Source organism: Stenella coeruleoalba (genome assembly GCF_951394435.1).
Source record: "Stenella coeruleoalba genome assembly, chromosome: 16".
Classification (NCBI taxonomy): domain Eukaryota; kingdom Metazoa; phylum Chordata; class Mammalia; order Artiodactyla; family Delphinidae; genus Stenella; species Stenella coeruleoalba.
In genome coordinates, this window is record NC_137162.1 from 34,320,425 (window position 1) to 34,347,415 (window position 26,991).

At 40.1% G+C, this 26,991-nt stretch overlaps 1 protein-coding gene across 4 annotated transcripts in view; it reads left to right on the forward strand.

Annotated features, from left to right (window-relative positions):
- Positions 1-26,991, forward strand: part of CPEB3 (cytoplasmic polyadenylation element binding protein 3) — a gene marked incomplete at its 5' end in the record, with an annotated part of 146,947 nt that overhangs the window by 69,023 nt on the left and 50,933 nt on the right. For all 4 annotated transcript variants that reach the window (XM_079899269.1, XM_079899271.1, XM_079899268.1 and 1 more), the window contains 2 exons: positions 13,249-13,416; positions 15,382-15,471. In XM_079899269.1, the coding sequence (XP_079755395.1) occupies positions 13,249-13,416; positions 15,382-15,471 (258 nt within the window). The remainder of the gene's footprint in view (positions 1-13,248; positions 13,417-15,381; positions 15,472-26,991) is intronic.

Sequence of the window (26,991 nt, forward strand, 5' to 3'; positions counted from 1 at the left end):
TGCTGTAACCTTTCTAAAGCATTTCCATATCTGTAATTTGTTCAAATAATTTTATGAAGTAGGTAGGGTAAGTCTAATGTAGTGGAAAGAGTATGGGGTTTAGGGTCAAAGACTTAGGTTGGAATCACTGCTTTATCACTAACATCTGGTATCCTCATCTGTAAATTATGAAGTAATAAAACCAGTCTTTTCCAACTTCAAGAATGTTAGTCAGTGAGTTATGGTATAAAATATGGGAGAGGAAAACTTATCCATGAAAACTGAAAGCATTCCATAGATGTCAGTTGCTTTGGTGCTCATTTGCAGAAGTGGGGAGAGATGAAGTAATTTCCCCAACTGTGAGATCTCAAAGTCAGAGCCAAGTCCAGAACCTTTGTCTTTTGGCTACTTATTGGGGATGTTTATCATTCATCAGGCTGTCTCTGACTCTGTAATTGAGTCCCGAAGATAATAATATTAAATTCATAGTATTTATTCCACAGTAAATGTTTGTTGAATAGGTGAATATCGGCAGAACCTAATATGTGTTTGAGTTACCAATGAAACCTTCTATCATGATGGAATCATATCGTCAGTTTTGTTCTCATGTGGTGGTGAAGAAAAACATTTGTATAGTTGATTACTTTTTAACCATGGAAATAAAGACCATTTAACATTTGTTAATCTTATAATTTTACAATTTCAAGTGTAGAAAATAATATTACTAGAAATCATTTTGTAACATGTATTTTTTTATTATTGCTAGGAAATTGATGGCTCTCGGGAAGGAATAGAGAAGGACATACCTGGCGGGTAGACAACAGGGACTATACTCTTCTTAGGCACCGATCAATCACCAGATCTTGTCAGTATTTTCCTTCTAGTTTCTCAGGGCTTAACCCTCCCTTTCCATTCTATTGTTTCATGTCTCTGAAACACCACTTTGTCCTTCTCACCCTTGTTCTCCATTCAGGATCCCTATCATCTGGCTTCTCCCTGTTTCACCAGCCTCATCATCTCCATTTTTCCCCCCTCACCTTCCTCTGACCAGTCCCTGTGCTTTCCAACTCTCTAGCTATTGCAAATACTGTCCACCTTTCCTCTCATTTACTTAACTAAAACCTATCTTTAGTTCATGCATTCAAGCCTAACTCGAGCCTAACCCCTTCCAGGAAGCCTTGCCCAGTGGCCTTACAGGCAGTGTTTTCCTCTGCTTCTGTTGCCTTACGTTCTTTCTGTCTTTTCTGTATGCCCTGATTCTTCAACTGGAGTTAGGTTCTTTGAGGACAGTTGTCTCTTGTGCCTAACACTGTGACCTACATATAGTTAGCACTTATTAAATGCTTTTTGATGAGGATTGTTTGGAAGTAAAATCCCATATCTATGCAGACCAGAGTTTGGCATTATATTTTTTCAAAATTATTTTATATTTAAAAATCACAGTATACTAAATACTGGACATCAAGAATATAAGATCACCTGTAGTTTCTAAACTCCTGAAAAAATATTTACTCTTCCTCTTTCTGCGTTGCCTTCCCCATCTTTATTTGTAAGGTTTGACTTAATCGTTTTCAGAAGCCATGATCATCTTTGCATCAAGTGCTAAACACTGCCTAGAATGACCTGGTCACTGCTCTTCATAAGTCTGCAATTTGATAGTTGTAGATGAAGAAGATAACGGCAAAAGAGAGAGAGAGAGAGAGAGAGAGTGTGTGTGTGTGTGTGTGTGTAAAGTTGAAAAACAAGAGTCATCTTTCTAAAATGTAGTGACAAAGTCATATGGGATGGAGCAGGTGTACCTCATATCCACTCTCATTGCTTGAAATATACTCATCTGGGCCAGCATTACATAGTATAAATTTGATGATCTGGCAGATTTCCTCATGCCATTTATTTGTGTGATCAGGGATTATATTAATGCTTGATTTCTCTCCTCCAAACAAAATTTAGACTTTTCTCCAAAAGCATAAAAAGTGAACCTGCTGATGTGTGTTAACTGTAACTCATATTCTGTGCTTTACATACATGTTGGTAAACATTTTAGGAAGAGAGGACAAAGAGAACTATCTGTGACAGTTTTGAGATCTATCAGCAAAAATTAGGCAGTGAAATCTTTCACCTCTCCTGGAAAAGCTTCCTGGAATAGGTAGAATTTTAGGAACTATTTGGATGATGGAAGAGGAGTAGGAAGCAAAGCACGCCAGGTATCTGATTCAACTTAAAAGAAAGCTTTGGGGCTTCCCTGGTGGCGCAATGGTTGAGAGTCCGCCTGCCGATGCAGGGGACACGGGTTCGTGCCCCGGTCCGGGAGGATCCCACGTGCTGCGGAGCGGCTGGGCCCGTGAGCCATGGCCGCTGAGCCTGCGCGTCCGAACCTGTGCTCCACAACGGGAGAGGCCACAACAGTGGGAGGCCCGCGTACAGCAAAAAAAAAAAAAAAAAAAGAAAGCTTTGAGGTGAGATTGGCATGACCAGATGCTTGGAGAATATGTCTGTGAGTGGATGTAGTGGGGGCCAGCTGGAGAGGAGAAGTTGGCAGTGAGATGGTCTGTGCTGCCCTGATGAATGGTTTTTGACATGGATAATGTCAGGCTTTAGAAAGAGAGTTTCATGATACAAGTAATGAAAACAGGAGAGAACTTGGGCATCAGTTGACAGCTTGGATGGGGAATCAAGTGTTGGAGGGTAGACTCTTTGGCAAATCAAGCGCTTCCAGTAGTACAGTTGAAGCAGTAGCAGTTGGGAAGAAGGAGAATTAGATGTGAAAGAATAGGATTTGAAAATGAATCTTGATTGTACATAAAGTTTTAAAATATTCAATTATATTTCCCATTGATACCCACTTTTATTTTAGAGATGGGTTTCAGTAGACAAAAGTTGATTTCCCTTGTGGAATCAAAATGACAGCAAAGACTCTTAACCTCTTCTTTGCAGAGTGTTCTTTCACAAGTTTTTTTTTTTAACATCTTTATTGGAGTATAATTGCTTTACAATAGTGTGTTAGTTTCTGCTATGTAACAGAGTGAATCAGCTATACGTATACATATATCCCCATATCCCCTCCCTCTTGCGTCCACCTCCCACCCTCCCTATCCCACCCCTCTAGGTGGTCACAAAGCACAGAGCTGATCTCCCTGTGCTATGTGGCTGCTTCCCACTAGCTATCTATTTTACATTTGGTAGTGTATATATGTCCATGCCACTGTCTCACTTTGTCACAGCTTACCCTTCCCCCTCCCTGTGTCCTCAAGTCCATTCTCTACATTTGCATCTTTCTTCCTGTCCTGCCCCTAGGTTCTTCAGAACCATTTTTTCTTTTTTTTAGATTCCATATATATGTGTTAGCATACAGTATTTGTTTTTCTATTTCTGACTTACTTCACTCTGTATAACAGACTCTAAGTCCATCTACCTCACTATAAATAACTCAATTTCATTTCTTTTTATGGCTGAGTAACAGTCCATTGTATATATATGCCACATCTTCTTTATCCATTCCTCTATCATTGGACACTTAGGTTGCTTCCATGTCCTGGGTACTGTAAGTAGTGCTGCAGTGAACATTGTGGTACATGACTCTTTTTGAATTATGGTTTTCTCCAGGTATATATATGTCCAGGAGTGGGATTGCTGGGTCATATGGTAGTTCTATTTTTAGTTTTTTAAGGAACCTCCATACTGTTCTCCATAGTGGCTGTATCAATTTACATTCCCACCAGCAGTGCAAGAGGGTTCCCTTTTCTCCACACCCTCTCCAGCATTTATTGTTTATAGATTTTTTGATGATGGCCATTCTGACCGGTGTGAGATGATACCTCATTGTAGTTTTGAGTTGCATTTCTCTAATGATTAGTGATGTTGAGTATACTTTCATGTGTTTGTTGGCAATCTGTATATCTTCTTTGGAGAAATGTCTGTTTAGGTCTTCTGCCCATTTTTGGATTGGGTTTTTTGTTTTTTTGTTATTGAGCTGCATGTGCTGCTTGTAAATTTTGGAGATTAATCCTTTGTCAGTTGCTTCGTTTGCAAATATTTTCTCCCATACTGATGGTTGTCTTTTCGTCTTGTTTATGGTTTCCTTTGCTGTGCAAAAGCTTTGAAGTTTCATTAGGTCCCATTTGTTTATTTTTGTCTGTATTTCCATTTCTCTAGGAGGTGAGTCAAAAAGGATCTTGCTGTGATTTATGTCATAGAGTGTTCTGCCTATGCTTTCCTCTAAGAGTTTTATAGTGTCTGGCCTTACATTTAGGTCTTTAATCCATTTTGAGTTTATTTTTGTGTATGGTGTTAGGGAGTGTTCTAATTTCATTCTTTTACATATAGCTGTCCAGTTTTCCCAACCACTTATTGAAGAGGTTGTCTTTTCTCCATTGTATATTCTTGCCTCCTTTATCAAAGATAAGGTGACCATATTTGCGTGGGTTTATCTCTGAGCTTTCTATCCTGATCCATTGATCTATATTTCTGTCTTTGTGCCAGTACCATACTGTCTTGATTACTGTAGCTTTGTAGTATAGTCTGAAGTCCGGGAGCCTGATTCCTCCAGCTCCATTTTTCTTTCTCAAGACTGCTTTGGCTATTTGGGGTCTTTTGTGTTTCCATACAAATTGTGAAATTTTTTGTTCTAGTTCTGTGAAGAATGCCATTGGTAGTTTGATAGGGATTGCATTGAATCTGTAGATTGCTTTGTTTTCCTATGCAGCTGCAGCCCCTGTTAGAAACTAGCCTGATAACTAGTGTCATACATGATCTTTGCCTACACATTAAACAGCACACTTGATTAAAATAAATGTTGTGTTTTCATTTCACATGAGTTTTTATGGTCTCTGGGAGACTTTTGTCCATAAACAGAGATGTTGGCTATGCCAGTGCTTTAGATGTTTAACAGAATTTCTTAGTTAAAGAACAGCCAGGAAAATATGCAAGATCTTTTTAAGTAATGTGAATGAGCAAATGGAAAGAATGATTGGAGTCACTTTACTGTTGGATTTACTGTGGATTGGTGTTACTGTACATTGGTGTAAAATGTACTTCTGTGTATATTTAATCCATAAAAACTATTGAAATTAATGGATGATTTAGTCAATAAAAAAGGTTCTAAGAATCCAATAAAACAAACTTGTGTATCAAGTTGGAGTTAGGTCTTTCTGCCAAAAGCCTGCCCAAGGCAGGAGAGATCAGCTGTATCAGTGAGAACCATGGTACAAACATGCCATCCTGCTAATTCAAACTGTGGTTATGTGAGCTTTCTTGTCTAAAGGAATGGATGGTCCCAGAGTGAAACATGAACAGCTGAGGAAATATCTGAGTGTTCATAGCTATAGTGTCTGAAGTATTGCTGCTTATAGTAATAGGAAAATTTTTCACTTTTGCAAGAAGTTGCTCTGGATGGAAGGAGCCTAAACTAATAATGAAGGAGGGGTTCTGGGCTGTCCACCCTAATTTCATTCATTAAATGTTTGCTTGCCCATTATGGGTTGGATGAGGTGCTAGACCCTAGCTGTCTCTCTACTGAGTGTTCACTCTAGTGGGGGAGAGAGAGGTAATACATCAGTATTAACAAACATTTTTATACTCAAAAGTTGTGATAAGTACTAGGCAGGAAAAATGGGAGGGTCCCTTTAAGGTAGGATGGTTATTTAAGCTCAAACCCAAAGGATGGAAAGGATAGAAAGATTTATTTATCTTTAAATATATGTTTTATTTTGGAAATTTCCAAACATGCACAAAAATAGAATTGTTTAATGAACTGTGTACCCATCACTTAGCTTCAATGATTATCAACATTTTTGCCAATCGTGTTTCATATGTTCCCCCTCCTTTTTTCCCTTAGAATATTTTAAAGGAAATTCCAGACATCATAATACAGCTATTTTAAGAGGCTTGAAGCATAGTACTGATAAATGCTACAACATTGATAAACCTTGAAAACATTATGCTAAGTGAAAGAAGGCAATTAGAAAAGATCACATGTTGGATGATTTCACTTTTATGAAATGTCCAGAATAGGCAAATCTATTGAGACAGAAAGTAGACTAGTGGTTGCCTAGGGCTGAGAGGGTTCAAGGAAAATGGGGAGTGACTGCTAATGGGTTAGAAGGATGAATTGTATAATAAGTAAATTATTTCTTAATAAAGCTGTATTAAAAAGGAGTGGTGGGGGAGGGGAGAGGCACCTGAGGCAAGAAAGGGCTTTGTTTGAGGAAGTATATAGAGCCCCAATGGCTGAGCTTGGTGGGAGAGAAGGGAGGGTGCATTAAGATGAGGTTAGAGGAAGGAAGGAAATCTGATCTTGCTGGGCTTTAGCTCCTGGTAAGAATTTTGAACTTGGTCCAAGTACAATAGGAAATCTATGAATGTTTTAAAGCATGGTCAAGTGATCAGTTTTATGTTTTTAAGAGTACTCTGGCTGTTGTAGAGTGAGAGAAGTGGGTTGTCTACATTGGAATGATGGTAGTAGTCTAGGCAAGAGATGATGGTGCTTTAGGATAGGATGATGGCAGTGGAATTGGAAAGAAGTGAACAAATGGGGTTTTATGTAAGAGTTTTGTGTAATAAAAGGAATGCTGGGACTTCCTTGGTGGTCCAGTGGGTAAGACTCCACGCTCCCAATGCACGGGGCCCGGGTTTGATCTCTGGTCGGGGAACTAGATGCCACATGCATGCCGCAACTAAGAAGCCCTCATGCTGCAACTAAGATGTCCGTGTGTCACAACTAAAAACGATCCCGCATGCCGAGATCCCGCAACTAAAGCTCCCACAAGCCACGACGAAGATCCTGCCGCAACTAAGACCTGGTGCAGCCTAAATAAATAATTTAAAAAAAAAAAAAGGAATGCTGTTGCCCCCAGAGATTTGAAACCTTTCATCTAGTTCAAATCTCTCATTATGTAAATGAGACTCAGATAAGTGAAATGTCCAAGGTCACAGAGTAAAACAACCTAGGCTGGAATCTGACTATCTTGACTTATAGCCAGTTTTTTTTTCTTAAGGGAGACATGCTTCATAATCCATTTTTAAAAAGAAATCCCCAGAGTGACTTATTTCTGAGCTCCTTGTAAAACTAAGATGGAAAGGGTCAGGCTTGGAGTGGAAGTATTGGGCCAGGAGTGCCCTGGAGCTGCTGGATTGACAGCAGAGACGTGGCAGCTCAGAGGTGAGGTCCAAGCAGTTTTAGCAGCACAGCATGGCTAGTGGGCTTTTGTTTTCCCCGCATAAGCTGCAGGAAACGGAACCTCCTGGGGAAGAGTTATCTTGGACAAACCTTCCATGCTTAACTAGGCTTTGCAGGTTTCTTATTTGGCCCTTGTCTTCCAAGTCTCCTTTAGCTTTTTTTTTAAAATAAATTTATTTATTTATTTATTTATATTTTTAATTTTTGGCTGTGTTGGGTCTTTGTTGCTGTGCGCAGGCTTTCTCTAGTTTTGGCAAGCGGGGGCGACTCTTTGTTGTGGTGTGCGGGCTTCTCATTGCAGTGGCTTCTCTTGTTGAGGAGCACGGGCTTCAGTAGTTGTGGCTCGTGGGCTCTAGAGCACAGGCTCAGTAGTTGTGGCGCACGGGCTTAGTTGCTCCGCGGCATATGGGATCTTCCTGGACCAGGGGTTGAACCCGTGTCCCCTGCATTGGCAGGTGGATTCTTAACCACTGTGCCACCAGGGAAGTCCAAGGCTCCTTTAGCCTTAAGTCGTCTCTACATCCAGAGATTTTTTGTCCATTTACTGGACCAAAAACTACATTCTGCTTATTAATTGAAAATAGATATCAGAAAACCAGACCATTGGTGGAAGAGAAAGCCAAATGGCCAAAGTGCAGCAGTTGAGAAGTATTTCTCCTGTTTCTGTTGAAATATTGAATATGAATATTTTCTGTGAAAGTTTCATGAGATTCTAAAGCAGATTTATATGCTAGGTACATAGAATATAATTTTTGGTAAGTAACGTGACTTACTTAAAACATTTTGGTCTTGAGGAATGCCTTTTTTTTTTTTTAACATCTTTATTGGAGTATAATGGTGTGTTAGTTTCTGCTTTATAACAAAGTGAATCAGCTACATACCGAGCTGATCTCCCTGTGCTATGCGGCTGCTTCTTGGGGAATGCTTTTATTAAAGAAAAGATGTCAGAGACATACTACTTTAGTAAAGCAGGGCCTCTCATGGGATACAGTTTGGGTACATCCTCTTAAGTTTCAGTTTCTAGTAATGCATGTCCAGGAACTAAAATTATACCAGTCTTCCCAGGGACTGTTTGTCATGGGAGGATAATTTATGCCAACCAAATGAATGCACGAATACCAACCTCTTTAATCTACTGGACAGATTGGAATACCAGTGTTTCATCTTATCATGGAGATGGATGTAACAGAAATATAATTTCAGTGGCTGATTATTTTTCTGCTAGTTCAAGAGTCACCTCTTCATAATAAGGCACTAAATTCATAGAACAGCCCTTCAGGAGCTTATAATTAGAGCATAGGGAAATAGATAGTTTTCAGGCTTTGGAAAGATCAAATGAGCCATTCTGTCCCACATACGAGTAATCCCGACAGTATTGTCCAAGTCCTCCTATCTCCTGTTGATATGAGCTGGGTAAATGCTGCAAGTTCTTAGTCTACCCTTCTGTCTTTTAAATGCTTCCTGCATACTAACTTTTTGTTCCATCAGTACTTGAGGTAGTCATGTTACAGTAAGGTTGACTAGATTCTAGATTTTGTATTCCATTCCTGAGCATATACTTTTTTATTTTTCTTAAGTCTTTATTGAATTTGTTACAATATTGCTTCTGTTTTATGTTTTGATTTTTTGACCCCAAGGCATGTGGGCTCTTAGCTCCCCGACCAGGGATCGAACCCTCACCCCCTGCATTGGAAGGCGAAGTCTTAACCACTGGACTGCCAGGGAAGTCCCATCGTATACTTTTCTTAACTTGATTGAACTTGGATGTTTCCCAAGGCTCCATACACTTCACACAATGTCTCTTCTAGTGGCTGTCTGCTACAGACAGATAATCTGCATTTCAGTGGTTCTTAAGTTTGAGCATAGGAATCACTGAGGAGATTTGTTAAAAGTGCAGATTTTCAAGTTTGACCTCCATGATTCAATTTAAATAGATCTGAGGATTGAGTTCTGAGACCTGTATTCTTAGTTCTTTAACCTACAGTTAGAGAAACATCACGTATGTGTGAATTCTTAGCAGTTTCATTTCCAGGGGCAAATTTATTACTAAAGTCTGCGGTACTCTATATACTAATAATAAGACAGAAGTTTGGTTTTAAAACCTTGGAAAGTTTCTTAAGTACCCATAACCAATTTTTAAAACAGCCCAAATTTTTGCAATTAACATTTGCTTTTATTTTCTTTGCCAAAATACTCCGGGGAAGCTGTGGTTATGTTGGCCATGCAGAAAGAAAGTTCTCTTTGTTCCAGAATGTCTTGAACATCCGCTGCTTCTCCTCACTGATCTGGTTCAAGACTTCCTCATCTCTCAACTGGACAGTCACAAATTTGTTCAGAATTTGACCCCATCCTCCCTCTCCCTGGGTGCAGATTGCTAGTGGAGGTGATGTAGCTATTGTAGGATTTGGGGTGGAGGGAGTAACATGGTCCGGGGCATCTTAGAGAAGTCATTCTGACAGGATGGAAGATGGATTAGATGGGAGTATCAGAGTCTTCAGGGAGTGAGTGTGGTTTTTCAAAAAAAGCTAGTATTAGAATGAAATAGCAAATTTGGAAAATGTGGAAATTTCCTGTTGCTTTTGTAATATATACTGTAAAACGAATGCTTGAACAAACAGAAGGAGGAGAAAAGGTCTCAATTTCCTAGGAACAGGATCCCATCTCTTGCCGTCCTCACACCTGTATGTTGTGTGCCAGCATTTATTTGCACATACTGTTTTCCTTTCTTGTCTACTGCCTCGCTTTTAACACTTACTGAATACCTATTTTATGTGCCCTTATTAGGACATGAAGATACAGTGGTGAACAAGATTAAATTGATCCTTGTCCTAATAGAGCTTACAGTTTCACGGGGTTGGGAAACGAGATACCAAATGAAAACCCGTATGATAGCATAATGGTAATTGAGGAAAAAATGTTAGGAAAAGTGCTGTGAGTGGATAGAAATGGGCATCTAATCTAATCTAGAAGGTCAGGAAAGTTCTACCTGAGTTTCAATGACTTTTCAGCTTAGACCTGAAGAATTAATAGGAATTAACTAGAAAACTGGGGAGTTGAGAGGAGGGTGTTTGTTTTGGGTAGGGGGAACACCTTGTCCTTAGGGCCTGAAGCAGGGAGGAATAATCAGAAATTTCTAAAGAGGTCTGGGTGATTGGAGGTTAGTGAACCAGAGGGAGAGGCAGCAACTATGATGAAGGAGAGGTAGGCAGAGGCCTTACAGTTTACAGTGTTTTTGTACTTTATCCAAATAAGGGGTGAGGGGTTTTAAGAATGGGGTGAAGAGTGTAGTTACATGTTCAGATTAATATTTGAAAATGGTGACTTTGGCTGTTTTATAGAGAAAACATTGTGGGGTACAAGGTAGAAATCAGTAGACTAAATAGGATGTTGTATGGACTCATTAGGCTGTTCAAGGGAGAGATGATGGCAGTCTGGACCAGGGTGTTAGGACTGAAGGTGGAGACAACTAAATGGATTGAAGAATTATTTTGTAGCTTGAGTTGGTAGGATTTAGTGAGAGATGGATTAGATGTGGAATATGAAGGAAAGAGATGTCAGGGATGACTCCTAGATTTCGAGATTGAATTGAGTGTGGATAATAGTCATTTTTATTGAGATTGCAGGGAATGATAGAGGCACAGGTTTGGAGGGAAAGATAAGAGCTGTTTTGAAAGTTCTTTCTCTGTGGATTCTTATTCTTCACCTTAGAAACTCCCACTCCCACAAGATTCTGCTTAAAATTGTCCTCCTGTGAAATCACTATAAAGCCCTCCCCACCCCTCACTCTTTTTCTGTAGAGCAGTAAATTGTGCCATTGTGTCACTTGGTAAAGTCTTCTCTTAGTATTTCTCTATTTTATAATTATGTGCTTGCCTATCTCTCACCAGACTTGATTTCTTTGGCAGCGACATCCAAATAACTATCTATCCTGTTCCTGGAATGTGGATAAACATTTCTTCAAGTGTTTTCCACTGAGTTATACATGTATGTTAAAGTTTCCTTTATCTTAAATCCAAGTAATGTTAGATTAAGTGATTTTACTGCAGAACTTTTCCCAGTCTTTGTATTCTTTTTTTTTTTTTTTTTTTTTTTTCCAGTCTTTGTATTCTAATATGGCTTGTGAATCTCTGGGAAGGGCATAAGGTGTGCAGTATTTTCCAATATTATTTAGTTCTCCCAATCCCTCCCCCCCCCCCACCAGCTTTTGTTTTCTGAGCATCTCATGTTACTAGTGTTGAGGGTAAGAGGCAGGGATAGGAACATAATGTGGGAAATGCTGATTTGGGTGTGTGAGTAGGCCTAGGCACATAATTCACTGAGCGTGGACTATGTGAAAAGCAAATCTGACAGCCGTGGGAGAACATCTCTGGATGTTTTGGGGAAGCTCGTTTTGCCTATAGTTGCTGCAGATCTAGTTCTTTTACCCCCAATGAACAAAACAGACATCAGGGGATGAGAATTTACTGTCTATTGTTTGTCCTTGCCAGGCTAAAAATGCTAGGTAACACGAGGTGACAAATTTTGTTCTGTTTCTTTGTAGCTAAGCTGGGAAGAGCTGAACAAAAAATTCTTTGGTCCTTTTACTTATTAACTCTCAACATCAAAACAGTGCCTTTCTTATACCACCTGGGTTGTTCATAAAATAAACAGAGTTATATTAGTAACTTTTTTACAGAAGAATTAATGTTCAGTATTTTTCTAGGGCTATTTATATTCTGTTTTAGAGAGTTGGCTGTAGTGATGCAGAACCTAGGTCTCAGGGAAATATAGAGAGGAGAGACTAAATAGGGAAGACAGTGTCCTGTTTTTGAAGAGTGTATGATTTATTTTAGAGGGGAATTTTTCTTTTTTTCAGAAGTTAGAGAGCTCAAGATAGTTCAATTTTAGAGTGGATCCTAGTGGAAACCTTTACTAGGAACTCACTGACTCAAACAGGAAAAACAAATATATATATATTTTTATTTTTAATAAATTTATTTTTATTTATTTTTGGCTGTGTTGGGTCTTCGTTGCTACATGCAGGCTTTCTCTAGTTGGCGGCGAGCTGGGACTACTCCTCATTGTGGTGCGTGGGCTTCTCACTGCGGTGGCTTCTCTTGTTGCGGAGCTCAGGCTCTAGATGTGCGGGCTTCAGTAGTTGTGGCGCACGGGCTTAGTTGCTCCGCGGCATGTGGGATCTTCCCAGACCAGGGCCCAAACCCATATCCCCTGCAATGGCAGGCGGATTCTTAACCTCTTCTGCCACCAGGGAAGACCTATATATATTTTTTAAACTTAGATTTTATTTTGTGATGCCAGATGGCATTATTATGTTACATTTATTGACAGACTTTAACTGCTGGCATCTTTCTTATGTCATGTGGAGTGGGTCGGGCCTTTACTCTACAGACTTTATTTGGCTGTAGAGTTAACAATAGACATCATTTTTTTGAGTGATATAAAATACAGCTTAGATTAATAAAGATGTCATAACCATATCTACATCTATACTCCCATATCTTAATTTACATGTCTTCATTTACTTGCCCCACCCTTTTTTATTGTGGATGTTTATTTCTAAATTGGAGTAGCTTGGAATGGCAGGGAAAACTTGATCATTTTTAGTACTGCTATCAGAGAAGTTATCAGCCTCTGTCATCAGTTTAATATTCCATCAGCTATCAGACCCAGTCTTTAGACAGGAACCTCTGAAATCACCATAAAGAACAATCAAAATCTGTCAATAAAGATTACTTTTCCATTTATTTTAAGAAAACCCTGGGGAAAGGAAAAACAACTGCTGAATACTTTTAGCAGCAGTGATAGGGACTGTATGAGTAAAACGTAGTAATTTTTTTAGTAGCGAAGACAGCTGCAATTTTTGACGCTTCTTCCTTAATATCGATCCAGTTGTTTCTGTGCTGTACATACCTTTACACAAAAATGATACTATAAACTTGTCTAGACCTGGTAACCTGCAGTTGCTTATTCTATTGAAAAAGTCACAGCTCAGGATATATTTTTTGGAATGCTTCACTCTGTGCTTCAACTCCTAATAAAGCATGTGTTGTCCAGGAAAATAATTTTAACCATAGAAACTCCCACATTTGTTTCAGGTCGATCTTCTCTCTTTCCCTTTGAAGATGCCTTCCTGGACGACAGTCACGGCGATCAGTCCTTGTCATCCGGCTTAAGTTCTCCCACTCGCTGTCAAAATGGGGAGCGAGTAGAACGCTACTCTAGAAAGGTGTTTGTTGGAGGCCTTCCCCCTGATATCGATGAAGGTAAATGCACTCACTTTATAATGACTTTATAAAGGCCAGGTTTGTTATTTGTGTGATTTGACCCTACCTCTCTTCTTGAAGGCAGCTTCAGGACGTTCATATCTTGGTGTCAGCAATTGAGGATATTTGATAGGTGGGGAAGTGAGAGATTGTGCACTTTAGGTCTGCTCTTCATACATAGCAGTCTTCAAACAACTTCCCATTTCCTAGTTATTTGTTTGGGGATACATTTTAAATAATAATGAGAGCTAATATGTATGAAACTCGTACCACAAGCCCATTGTTGTGCCAGGTGCTTTACATTATCTTGTTTAATCTCCATAGCTACCCTGTAAGGCGTCTCCTCCCAGCTCTGTTTTGTGGGTGAGGAAACTAAGGATCAGAGAGAAACAGCTTATCCAGGGTTATGCAGCTAATGGTGCAGCTGGAATCAAAATCAGTCTGATTCCAGAGCTTTTGCTCCTATCCATCACACCATACCATCTCATATTCTAATGTAGATACCTATTAATGAAACACCCCCTCTTGCCTTTAAAAGAATGAAGACTTATTGGAATATTTCCTAATAACATTTTTGAGATACTGCCAATCCAAAAGTGAGTTTCACTTATGCCTAAAGCCAGCCAACATACAGTAGGTTGTCAATAACTATTTGTTGAATGGACAAATGAAATAGAATTGTGACAAAGTTACCTCAAGGGAAATAACAGTGGCTCTAATTCTAGTAGGCTTTGGATCTGCTATAAAAACATTGTTAAAGCAGAATTGTTTTGCCAGTATTATTTAAGCTGTGATATTTCTCTGATTTATCATGATTTTCTTTTTTTCATAATGAGAGAAGAATAGTCTCTAAAAATAGTTTTACTTTAGGCTTACTGCTTTAAGGTTGTACATTTTCCTCTAAACTATTCTTCTACTGGTGTTAATCTCATCCGTGGATTGGATTTTTCTTTAAGACCAAGTTTTTGATCATGGCTGAGAGAGTGGCAATTTAAACCTGATTAGGAGCTTAGTTATAACCTTCTGCTTTGAGTCAAAAGTCAGAAGGGAAAGATAAATTTGTTAAGCTATAACTTTTGAAACATTTTCTTTATAGGCTGTGTAGTAGGTATGTATGAGAGAAAGAGACCATTGGCTTTAGCTTTTTCTTATCCCTAAATAGAATTACCTACTTATTGTCCCTACTCCTCACCAAAGGAATAATATTTCTAAAACAATCTTAATAATAATCTAAGATTAATAATCTTAGAGATTATTTCACCACACAAGTGGAAGTGTATTTTAAATATTTTGTGTATTTTTGCCTCTTTTTCTAAAAACAGAAAACATTCCTGTTTTTAGAATCTCCTTTTTACTTGACAGAGAGGTCACCTTAGCTAATGTCAGATTTTTTTCCTTCCAAATTCTTTATATCAGGTTTATTGGAAGTGAAGAAGGGAAGTGAATTATAGTTAGAAACACATTCTGCATTGTTGAAATACAATGGTGTTTCACTTAGTAAGTTTGACTTCTGTAAAAATGCTTTAGAATATAGCTCTCAAAACATTTGAAAATAGGACTTCCCTGGTGGCGCAGTGGTTAAGAATCTGCCTGCCAATGCAGGGGACACGGGTTCGAGCCCTGGTCTGGGAAGATCCCACATGCCGCGGAGCAACTAAGCTTGTGCGCCACAATTACTGAGCCCGCATGCTACAACTACTGAAGCCGGCACGCCCTAGAGCCCGTGCTCCACAACAAGAGGAGCCACCGCAATGGGAAGCCTGCGCACCGCAACGAAGAGTAACCCTCGCTCACCGCAAATAGAGAAAGCCCATGTGCAGCAACAAAGACCCAACGCAGCCAAAAATAAAATAAATAAATATATTAAAAAAAGAAAAAACATTTTAAAATAAAAAGACATATTTTATGCTATTCTGTTTGCAGTATTATTTTCTCTTCTGCTAAGAGTCCTTCTTTGTTTTGTAGATGAGATCACTGCCAGCTTTCGCAGGTTTGGACCTCTCGTCGTAGACTGGCCTCACAAAGCTGAAAGCAAGTCGTATTTTCCACCTAAAGGTAATGCGCTTAAAATGTCTGCACTGCCTGCCTGTTGGAGAGCTAACATGATAATTCAATAAAAGGCAGCCTTTTAACTCTGAAAACAGCTGTTGACTTTTCCCCCCAATTAAGAAAACATTTTAATGTTGATCATCTTTTCATATTTTACTGTTTCCACTTGGAGACTATTCTCCCAGGAGCACACTGACTGTTTCGTGGCATCTACTTTTATTGACAGTGAGATCCTGTGAGTTTATTGTGAACGAGCCTTGGCTAACTTTTCATTAACTGAGAGAAGAGATCTAGGGTTTTGAGGAATGTCAGCAATGGAAAAGAAAAGATCGTTTTGAGTCAAATTTTATTAGTAGCCCATAGCCCTATGGTTTTATAGATCTTATAAACCCCAGACTTGGGAAAGCTAGTGACTGAAGAATGACATTATATAAAATTACTTTTATCCATGTCTGTATCTTAAGTGACTTAGCCTTTTAACAGGTAGAGGGCACACTAACAAAGGACTCTTTACATGACCTTGCTTCCCTTATTATTATTATTTTTTTTGCGGTACACGGGCCTCTCACTGTTGTGGCCTCTCTCGTGTGGCGCACAGGCTCCGGACGCGCAGGTGCAGCGGCCATGGCTCACGGGCCCTGCTGCTCCGTGGCATGTGGGATCTTCCCAGACCTGGGCACGAACCTGTGTCCCCTGCATCAGCAGTTGGACTCTCAACCACTGCGCCACCAGGGAAGCCCCAAACTTCCCTTATTATTATTTTTTTTGTTTGTTTGGGTTTTTTTGCAGTACGCAGGCCTCTCACTGTTGTGGCCTCTCCCGTTGCGGAGCACAGGCTCCGGACGCGCAGGCTCAGCAGCCATGGCTCACGGGCCCAGCCGCTCCGCGGTATGTGGGATCTTCCCGGACCGGGGCACGAACCCGTGTCCCCTGCATCGGCAGGAGGACTCTCAACCACTGCGCCACCAGGGAAGCCCTTTCCCTTATTTTTGATAGGCTTTTTTCTTAGTTTATGAGGGCATGAAAATATATCACTTTGTTTATAGTTTGTCATTTTTGTGGAATCTAGGGAACTTTTCTGGTGATATTAATTCTACATATATTCCTAGATTTATATTGAAGAGTGTTTTGAGTTAAAGAGAAAGTTTTCTTCTTGTGTTATGTTCTGTATGTTTCAAGGATGTCCTTCATCTCTAAGGAATTGGGTTTTGATGTGTATTATTGTATAACAGTACTCACCACAAGAAGATGGAGTGAAAATACTTGTCCTTCCTGGGCCTTGTATAGGAATCAAATTATAGCTTAACCTAGGAAAGGCAGGAGCTTCCTTTTATGTCTGGTTTATTAGATTTGTCACCTGTACTTCTCCCCACTCTCTTTATAGCCTATGAAAAATAATATAAGGCTGTTTGTTTGCTTTTAACATTCTTCTGTTAATCTTCTCCAATAATTTTTAAAATTACGTTTTATGTTAGTCAAAAAAGATAAAGATCATCATGCTGATTATTTCAGTGAAGGAATGTATTCACTTTGTGGTGCATGTATAACACTAAAGAAACATGTTTAAAACATGTTTTTAAGAATGCTAATGGTTTGTTGAATCAGAATAGTAGTATTTCAGTGAAAGAATGTATTCACCACACTGTGGTGCATGTAACACACTCTGTAAAATGACGTGTATAAAAGCTATTTCTAAGAGTACTAGTTGAAAAAAAAATCATCATTCTGAGAAGGTTATAAAAATGATTCTGGGATAAAAGATGTCAGGTGATCATTGTAAAAAATAAAAATGAAGATAAGCACATCTATGGTCATGTCCAAAGAAAATTATCCCAAATCTACCTCTGTCAGAGATAATCACTGTATACATTTTATTAAATATCCTTCTTATATCTCTTTATGAATATATACATTTATATGAAATTTAAAAGTTTACATAAATGGGATCACACTATATATGCTGTTTAATAACCTGCATTCCCCCCCCAGCAATGTCAACATCTTTCTGTAAGAAACTATATTATCCTTAATGACCTTGTTTTATTTAATCAGTCCTAGTGATGGTCATTTAAGTTGCTTTCAGTTGTTTTTTCTCATGGATGATGCTTCAGTGAATATCCTTGTGCCTTCATTTGTTTTGCTTTTTTCTAATTACCTCTTAGGGTGAATTTCCAGAAGTGAGGTACATATTTATACATACTGCCAAGCTGCCCTTAACAAAGGTCATACACATTTATGTTCCCAGTAATAGTACCTGATTCGTAAAACTTTGTTTTATTGAGGGTCTAGCGATATGGCTCTTTTTTGATCTTTGCCATCTGGTGGTTAAAATAACGTCTTTTTTGGCATTTTTTTCTCTTACTGGCCATTTGAATTTATTATTTTACTTTCTTACATCAACATCTCATTTCCCTCTGGAATTTATAATGGAGTAAGTCACAAAAAAGGATCCAGCTTTATTTTTCCCGGTATCATGCCAGTTGTCCCAGCAGTCATTTATTGACAGTTCCATTTTTTCCTCATTGATTTGAGTCATTAGAATTAAGTATTGGTTGGAAGATCATCTCTTCTGTTTCCCTACACTGAATTTCAAAGACTTAGTTTTAAAAAAAGGTAAAGAATTTTATTAGTAATTTTGTTTACATGTTAGAATGATAGTTTTTTGGATATTTTGGATTAAAGAAAGTATATTAAAATTAACTTCTCCTGTTTCTTTTTAACTTTTTAAATGTAGATATTGGAAAATTTTAAATTACGTATGTGACTCATATTTATTGGACAGCACACCTGCAGAACACGAGTCAGCAAACTATCTTTGGCCTGTGAGCTAAGCATGGTTTTTATATTTTTAAGGGTTGTGGAAACACACACACACACACACACACACACACACACACACAGAAGAATAGGTAACAGAGACTATACGTGGCCCTCAAATCCCTCTGCAAAAAGTTTATTGACTCCTGTTCTAAAACAGCCCAGAGAATTGTTCATTTAGCTTCTGAGACATCCAGTGACAAAGGAGGCAGTTTATTTCAGAGGAAGTCTATGTATTTGCAGACCTAACTAATTATTAAATTTTGTTCTTCTATTGAAGGTGGTCATTGTAAAAAGTAAAAATGAAGATAAACATATATGGTCATGCAGTCTTTACCCAATGGTCAATTGTGTTCGATAAAGTAAAACTGAGTCATTATTGTGACATATATTTCTCGGTACTTAAAGAACTGTCAGTTTCTCTTTTAAGTCTTCTCTTTTCCAAGCTACATATTTTCCCATCTCTAGTCATACCTTATGCCTAATGGATTCTGGACCACCATTATTCTTGTTTGCCTTTTCTGTGCATATGTCTTCTCTACAATATCCTACTTAAATTTGTTTCTGAGAGTTGAAGAGAGAACATTTGGGTTGGTATGAGCAGTATAGAGTTTAGCAGCTCTATGAAGTCCGTGGTGTTGGTACCACTCCTATGTAACCGCACAATAATAGAGAATTGCAGAACGTTAGAGAAAGTGCCCTCATTTTATAGCTGAGGTTAAGTGTTGAGATGGACTAGGGAGAGCCAGGCCAAGAAGAGAATCTGGATCTCCTGATTCTGGTCCTCAGGCTTGCATCCTCCGAGAGCAGATTGCCTTTCTGGTGACTTTGGGGTCAAGTAGGAGAAATAATTATACTGTTGGCTCCTGTTGTGTTTTGCTCTCAGCTAAAGTCTGAAGGTTGACCTAGTTCGGAAGGACCTAAGGAAATTTGGTGTTATTCCAAGATTGAAGTAACTTTGAGAATCCATGCCCATTGCTTTGAACATTGGGAACATCTAAGTAGTTCACCCCAAACTGTTCTGTGCCTTCTTAATAATACCTCCTCATGCTGTTTCTATTTTTCCTTAAATTCCTTAGGTTTTAATTCAGGTCAGTGCTTTTTTGGTAATCCCCCTCTTGCCGATTATAGTTTTCTTAGGTCACCTCAGCTTGGCCATAAGGCACAGTTCCTTGGGCTGTATGCTTTAGGCTTATGTGTAAATAAGAAGAAAATATGAACCATTCACTATTGAGTCCTCCTGTCTTTTTCTCAGAAAGTGTACGCCTAATGAAATAAACAGAACCATTCATGTATCCAGCAGGTATACGTGTACAGATGTGGAGTACGGTTTGTAAAACCATGGCCATTTCAGTGGACTGTGGAGAACTTAATATCCATGTAGAGAAACAGTGACCAAGCACGTCAGCTGTCCCCTTAAGTGTTGTTGGGCCAGCAGAGTGGGAGGTGATGGAGACTGGGGTTCTCTCCAGCACAAAGCCACTAAGGCATTTGATCAACTCTTTGAGGATATGCAGAGCCCTCTGGGTCATTTGTCTGTGGGCCACAAACAGGTAATTGCTTGGTGTTCTCCAGAGCACCTCTGAGAACCTGGAGGCAAAAGAAGGCATGGAAATCAGATCGTGTCTTCATGATATGTTCTCAGACCTCCTGAACTTAGAGTCCTGTGGGGAAAATTAAAAGAAGTCAAATAGTCACAATATACCACAATTATAAACTATAATAGTTCTCTAAAGGAAAAAATGGAGAGTGCGGTGACTCTAAAAGGGGGACATCGATTTGGATTGGGTATATGGAGAGAGCTTCTTTGAGAAAATAGCGATTAAGTAGACCTGAAAATTGAGGAGTTAACTAGAAAGCGTAGGGAAGCAAGTTCCAAGCAGAGGAGTACCATATGGGAAATAGTGAGTATGAAAAGGGCTTTATTACCTTTGAAGAAATGAAGGAAGTATGGTTGGAATGTTGTGAGGGTGGAGAACATGACGTGAAAAGAAAGTCTTGAAAAAAAAGTACGATTATTTTCCCTTCCCTGAATTGCTCTAGTCCCCCAGAGAGAGTAGATACAAAGGCATTTGTGTGGTGTTTGTCTTTGGGGTAGAGACAGAATAGAGTTGGGTCAAATAGAAATATCAGTTTAAAATACTTTCAAATTGGGGCTTCCCTGGTGGCGCAGTGGTTGAGAGTCCGCCTGCCGATGCAGGGGACACGGGTTCGTGCCCCGGTCCGGGAAGATCCCACATACCGTGGAGCGGCTAGGCGTGTGAACCATGGCTGCTGAGCCTGTGCGTCCGGAGTCTGTGCTCTGCAACAGGAGAGGCCACAATAGTGTGAGGCCCGCGTACTGCAAAAAAACAAACAAACTTTCAAATAGCTATTGATAAAGCTGAAGCAAAGTCTTCCTTTGTGTTTTCTGCCTTTGGTTCTTGATGATGAAAAGAAATTCAACTCTAATCAAAATATTGAGGAAGTTTCCTGAGATTGCATTCTCATGCTTTTTACTTCTGGAATAGTAGAGTTGGAGTTGTGAGTCCTGGAGAGGGAGGTTCTCCTAAATGTTAGTGCATGAACCAAATCCTGCATTCATACAAAATACTAATCAACATCACTATGTTTATAGTAGGTAGTAAAGAGTACAGGCTCTGGAGTCAGCTGCCTGGGTTGAATTCCTGTTCCACTACTTGCCATTGCTGTATCTTTGGGGTGATTATTAATCTTCCTAAATCTCTCTCCCTCTCTCTGTCTCTTTTTAAAAAATTTTTTTTTAATTTATTTATTTTTATTTTTGGCTGCCTTGGGTCTTCGTTGCTGCACGCAGGCTTTCTCTAGTTGTGGTGAGCGGGGGCTACACTTATTGCAGTTTGCGGGCTTCTCATTGGGTGGCTTCTCTTGTTGCAGAGCATGGGCTCTAGGTGCATGGGCTTCGGTAGTTGTGGCACGGGCTCAGTAGTTGTGGCTCGTGGGCTCTAGAGTGCAGGCTCAGTAGTTGTGGTGCACGGGCTTAGTTGCTCCGCGGCATGTGAGATCTTCCCGGACCAGGGCTCGAACCTGTGTCCCCTGCACTGGCAGGCGGATTCCTAACCACTGTGCCACCAGGGAAGTCCTGTCTTTCTCTCTTTTTTTTTTTTTTGCGGTACGCGGGCCTCTCACTGTTGTGGCCTCTCCCATTGCGGAGCGCAGGCTCCAGACACGCAGACTCAGCGGCCATGACTCACAGGCCCAGCCGCTCAGCGGCATGTGGGATCTTCCCGAACCGGGGCACGAACCCGTGTCCCCTGCATCGGCAGGTGGACTCTCAACCACTGCGCCACCAGGGAAGCCCTCTCTCTTTTTTTTTAATCTACAAAGTGGAAACAATAATACCACTTCTGGGTTTATGAGGATTAAATGAGACAGTGCACATAAGATACTTTCTTAGAGCTCAGATATCATTCAAGACTTTTTTTTTCTTTTTTTTTTAAGCAAGGGAGAGGTTAGGTTTAGTATTTGGTTTTGGTTTTTTAGCCAGTGTCAGCAAAACCGTTTAGCTGTTTTCTGTAATCAAGCTCATAAGAAGTAATAAGGACCATGAACTCCTAAGATAGTAGCATTGAGGTATTACTAGAATGAAGGGAGAAAGGGACCAGTGGTCTTACTGATAGAGTAAATCATGATGGTGATAGATTTGATGGCAGGGTTGTGCTAAAATTCCTTCCACTGAATGGGAGAGTCGTGACACTATTGAATGTGAGGGAATCAGCAGAGGGAAAACCAGTTTGGTGTAGTGTTGAAATGTTTGAAGATCTGTAGAGTTTGGTATGTCCTCACATCTTATCTGAGAGGAAATTCCTAATGGGCAGTTGGAATTGTGGCTAGGGAGTTTCGGAAAAGAGTCTGGAGCTGGAGGTACACATCTCTTGCGAGTCATCTTTATAGCGTGGAGGGAAAAGAAAATGAAAAGCCATTAATAAATAAGTTTTGTCGGGAACCAGAAAGAAAAAGAGGACATTGCAGTGGAGATGCAGGTGAGTGAAGGACTGGGGGTATGTATGTGGCTATGGAGGTGCAAGGAAAGAAGCTTCAAGAAAGAATAGTCAGCACCATCAGATATCACAGCGTTATTGAGAAGTCCTTCGTGGAATAGAGTTGCATGTGGCCCTCTTGTCAAGTACATGATCATAGTAATTTCTGTTGTTATCCTAATTCTAGGCCTTAATATTTTAATGAAGTAGTAGAAGCAGAACAAAGCAATCTGGCCACAGTGAACAAGTGTTATATTATAAGCAGTGAGAATAATCCTGCCTCCCTAGTGGAGCCAACCATCATCAGTTTTGTTTCCCTCCAGTCTTTATTCATATATATCTTTTTTTGTGGGAGTGTAATAATAGCAGAGATACAGTTTTCCATTCTCCTTCCTCCCAAGTTTCTGCTTAATTTTCATAGTTTTTAAGTGGCTGCCTAACCTACTGCTGCACCATAATTTACTTGCTTGTTGGTTATGTAGGCTATTATAAATAAGGCTTCTGTTAATATATCCTTTTGTGTGTGGTTTTCCTTTCATAGTATTTTCTTTAGGATAAATTTGCAGCAGAAGCTTAACCAGAGTTAAAAGAAATGAAAATCCTAATGACTCCGGATTTGGTATCGCATGGCTTCCCAAAGCAATTTTCTTTATGAAGTTTATGCTAATTTGGACATCTGCAGCACATTTTCTGAGTCAGATAAATGGTACATTACAGTTGTGGACTTACCTTTTTGCCTACGTGTTTGGAATATAATGGACCCCTGCAGAAGCCAGGAACCACATCGATATGAATCTTGTACATGAAACATTTAAACCTTTTCCTCTTGGGTCTCATCGGTCAAGTCCTGGGTGTTCTTTGACATCATCTTCTGTCCTTCTCTGCCTTACCTTCTTCTCTGGCCACACTGACTCCTTTGCTATTCCTTGAGGTAAACTAAGGCTTCTGAGGGGCTTAGTACTTCCTTTTATCTAAAACCATCTTCCCCCAAATTTCTGAATGGACCACTCCTCTCTTCCCTTAGACAGACCTCTGCTCAAATGACACCTTCACAGGGAGACCTTTCTTGACTTCCTCATCTCACATAGCAGCCCCTCTACCCTCTTACTCTCTGTACCTCTTACCCTCATTTTATTTTTCCTCAAAGTACCTATTTTATCACAACCTGAAAAAAATTATATGTGTTTTTCTGCTTTCCAGATTGGAATGTAAGTTTTATGAGAACAGGGATTTTTATGTTTTGTTCACTGCTCTATACTCAGTACCTGCATCAACGGCTAGCCCTCAGATGTTTGTTAATGGATGAATTTTATCTTTGCAAATGATGAGCTCATTACTTGTAGAGTCCATCAAATTTTAGAGTTGCCCTAAAGATCGTCTCATTCTAATTCAACCTTTTTTTTTTTTTTTTTTTTTGCGGTACGCGGGCCTCTCACTGTTGTGGCCTCTCCCGTTGCGTGTGCTCCGGACGCGCAGGCCCAGCGGCCATGGCTCACGGGCCCAGCCGCTTTGCGGCATGTGGGATCTTCCCGGACCGGGGCACGAACCCATGTCTCCTGCATCAGCAGGCGGATTCTCAACTACTGCGCCACCAGGGAAGCCCCAACCTTTATTTTAACCTAAGACTCAAAAGAGGTGATGTGTCTTTTCCTAGGAGCGCACAGCTCTTATTAGACAGACTTGAACTGGGAAGACTAATAGTTTATACTATTTTACCTGGTGAATTACCAAGAAAATAATTTTTGTTTTGCTAGGGTGTATAATTTGTGGGAAAGGAAGATAGGTTTAAACTATATAATCTGATAAATTATGCTGTTATTTACAGGGCTGGATTTTATTCAAAAATTAGCAACTTAAGCTATATGACCCATGGCACACTTTCATAGCTATTTAAAAATGAAAGTGATCCTTGGCTTTTTCCTGAATTCTTCTATTCTGTTGGCCACACTGACATAGCTGGGGTATTTCCAAAGAGCTGGTTTAGGCTGAGGCTATAGGTCTGAGCTGCCCTTTAGCTATAGCTTAACCATGGGATTTTGCCTCTGGGGTGATACCACACCATTTCTGGACATGAGGATCAGAGGGTTCTCTTGTGCTCCTTCAAATTGGGGAAGTAGTTATGAGTGACAAGGAAAGCCCAAAAATAGGAGCTGTGACACAACCAGGTGTCATGGAGACTGTGCTAGGGGGTGGCAGGCTGCGAGGATTTGAACAGTGGGAGCTATTAATTCTTCATTGTAATGTTCCACATTATCATGACTCAGCTCTTCTCTGCATGTGTGCTCCTCTCTGTTTGTGCTTCCAGTGGGCAAATTGTTTTCATATTTCTAGTTGGAGTCCAGAGAGAGGGAATCTGATTGGTTCCGTTCATCTTTTAACCCCTTGCTGTGACATAGGCCATCCTAATGGTAGTGGCCTTAGAATCCCTGACTGCTTAATAAAAAATAAAATAAGCAAATGGTTTAGCTCTGCTTCCTCGAGCATGGAACTGGGAATGTGGCAGCTAGGAAGGTAAGTTGGGCAGGGCAAACTTTTATGATGGTAGATGTGCTTAGCATCACCTCCTTCATTGCCTCCTGGGAGAATAGCCCATGTTGCTGTTACTAGAGCTACAAAAAAAAATGTCTACCTACCCTGGGCCTTCTACCCCTGCCTGGTTCTGAACCAAGCAGCTGCTCCTGATACTGCCAACAGTCTTACCTCTTGTGGTGGGGCTGGGGCCAGGGAGAGGAGCTGGCATCTCCTGGGCAGTGAACGCAGCTACACTATACCACTGTTGGCAGAGACCTCTGGGGCAAAGGCAGGGACAGCAGCCAGCTGCAGATGTTGGACAGGCGATTGGCCACATGGCTCTGAAGCTGTGTTAAGTCGATGGTGCTGGCATCCTCAGCCCATATGGAAGCCAGCTTCAGCCCTAGCAATTCAGGTGCACAGCCAGATGGATCGAACAGTAACAGTCATGCATATTTATGCGAGAGTGACCCATGCCTTGTGCTCTGATGATTCCCTCCCACCTTGAGTAAAGTGTGTACTTCTAAGTGGCTGTTTCTACTGGTGATCACGTATTTCCTGTACACTGGTCAGACTGACTTGACTGCCAGTCCTTGTGACCAAGGTCATGCAGGCATGGAAGTTTATACAATACCAGCATGGTTTGTGAACCTGGCATAAGCCGGGCCAAAGTCAATTCAGATTGACTTTGATCTGACCAGCTAAGGAGATGCTGTTTGAAGAACAGGAAAGAGGACTCTACTTGAAATGGGCAAAATAGGTCATTGTGAAGCTACAGTGGGCTGGATTCACAGCATCTCTTTCCTTTTTCCTTCAGTTTGTCTAAATCTGGCTTTGGAAAGGAAAGTTTTCAAACTTCACATTTTTTTCCCTTGTAGCGTAACTTGGATGAAAGTAAGTCAGTGTTGTTTTAGGCCCAGATTCCAAGTTTTTCCACCTTCTGAGTTATATAAACTGATCGAGTTGGGAACCTAATGGAGTTTTAGTGTGTACTTAACGTTTTGCAGTTTGTAAGCTTTTGAGTAATACTTGGCCTTTTTTTTTTTTTTTTAATGCAGGTCCTGGCTTATAGTACTCATACTCTTTGGTGAATTATGAATACTATATTTTAATATTTGACTGATTGAAGTTTTTGCTCTCCGGATGGATTTTCTCATAAAAACATGGAAAGTGTATTGCAGAGCAGCAAGAGTGGACTTTTTGTTCTGTTTTGTCCTGTTTTGAACAGATGGAGCAGCATTCTATTGTTGCTTTTAAAAGCTTAGCACACCTTCAGTTTAAACTGTTCTATTAAACGTTTCTCTCTTTTGCGTTATATTAAAGAGGAACTGTTAGAGTTAGTGTTTGATTTCAAAGCATTAATAGTTTGAGGGACTGTGTAAAACGGAATGGGCAGAAGGAATGTACAGGCCACAGGACAAAGCTGAGCAGCACTTAAATAACATAGACATCTTGTACTGTGTCACAGCAGTACTTGTGCTATACCCAGGCAGAGGTACTGGAAAGGGAGGGATGCTTGTTCAGTTCAGAGAAGCCAAAACCACCCCCAACGAGAACTTTCTTTTGAAGAGAGTAAAATTCAGGAACTGAAATGCCAGCTGCAAATTTGGTAGGCTGAGGCAGAGAGAATGTTTTAGAAGAGGGCGTAGCTTGGGGCAGGACTTGCTGACAGGAATTGGATAGGGCTAAGGCTGTGAGCAAGAGAGACCAAGAGAGGATGTATCATTTGAAAGAGTTCAGAATGGGAAGCTGACTGAGAGGATCTGGTGAAACATTTTGAAAGCTGAGAGCAAAGACTTGGGTTGTCTTTCAAAATAGAACGGGATAGCCTTCATCTTGAGGAGAAATGGTGACGCCAAGAAAACCCATTGGCAGCAGCGTTAAGAACTCATCAGAGGAGTGTTGAAGTGCAAGGAGGAGAAATTAGATTGTCAGAGTTCAGGCAATCTACAAGCAGGGCTGGACTAAAGCTTCATCTTCAGGGAAGCGTCTACTGGGTTAAAATGTAGAATTTGCCAATTGTTTGATGCTGCATGAGGCAGAGCAACAAGCAGTGGAGCAAGAACTAGATATTTGTGGACTCAAACATGGGTGCCAGCAGTTACCAGCTAGATGACCTTAAGCAAGTTATTTAATCCCTGAACCTCAGTTTACTCATCTGAGTTAACACTGCTCATTGTTATTAAAAGGATTATGTGAG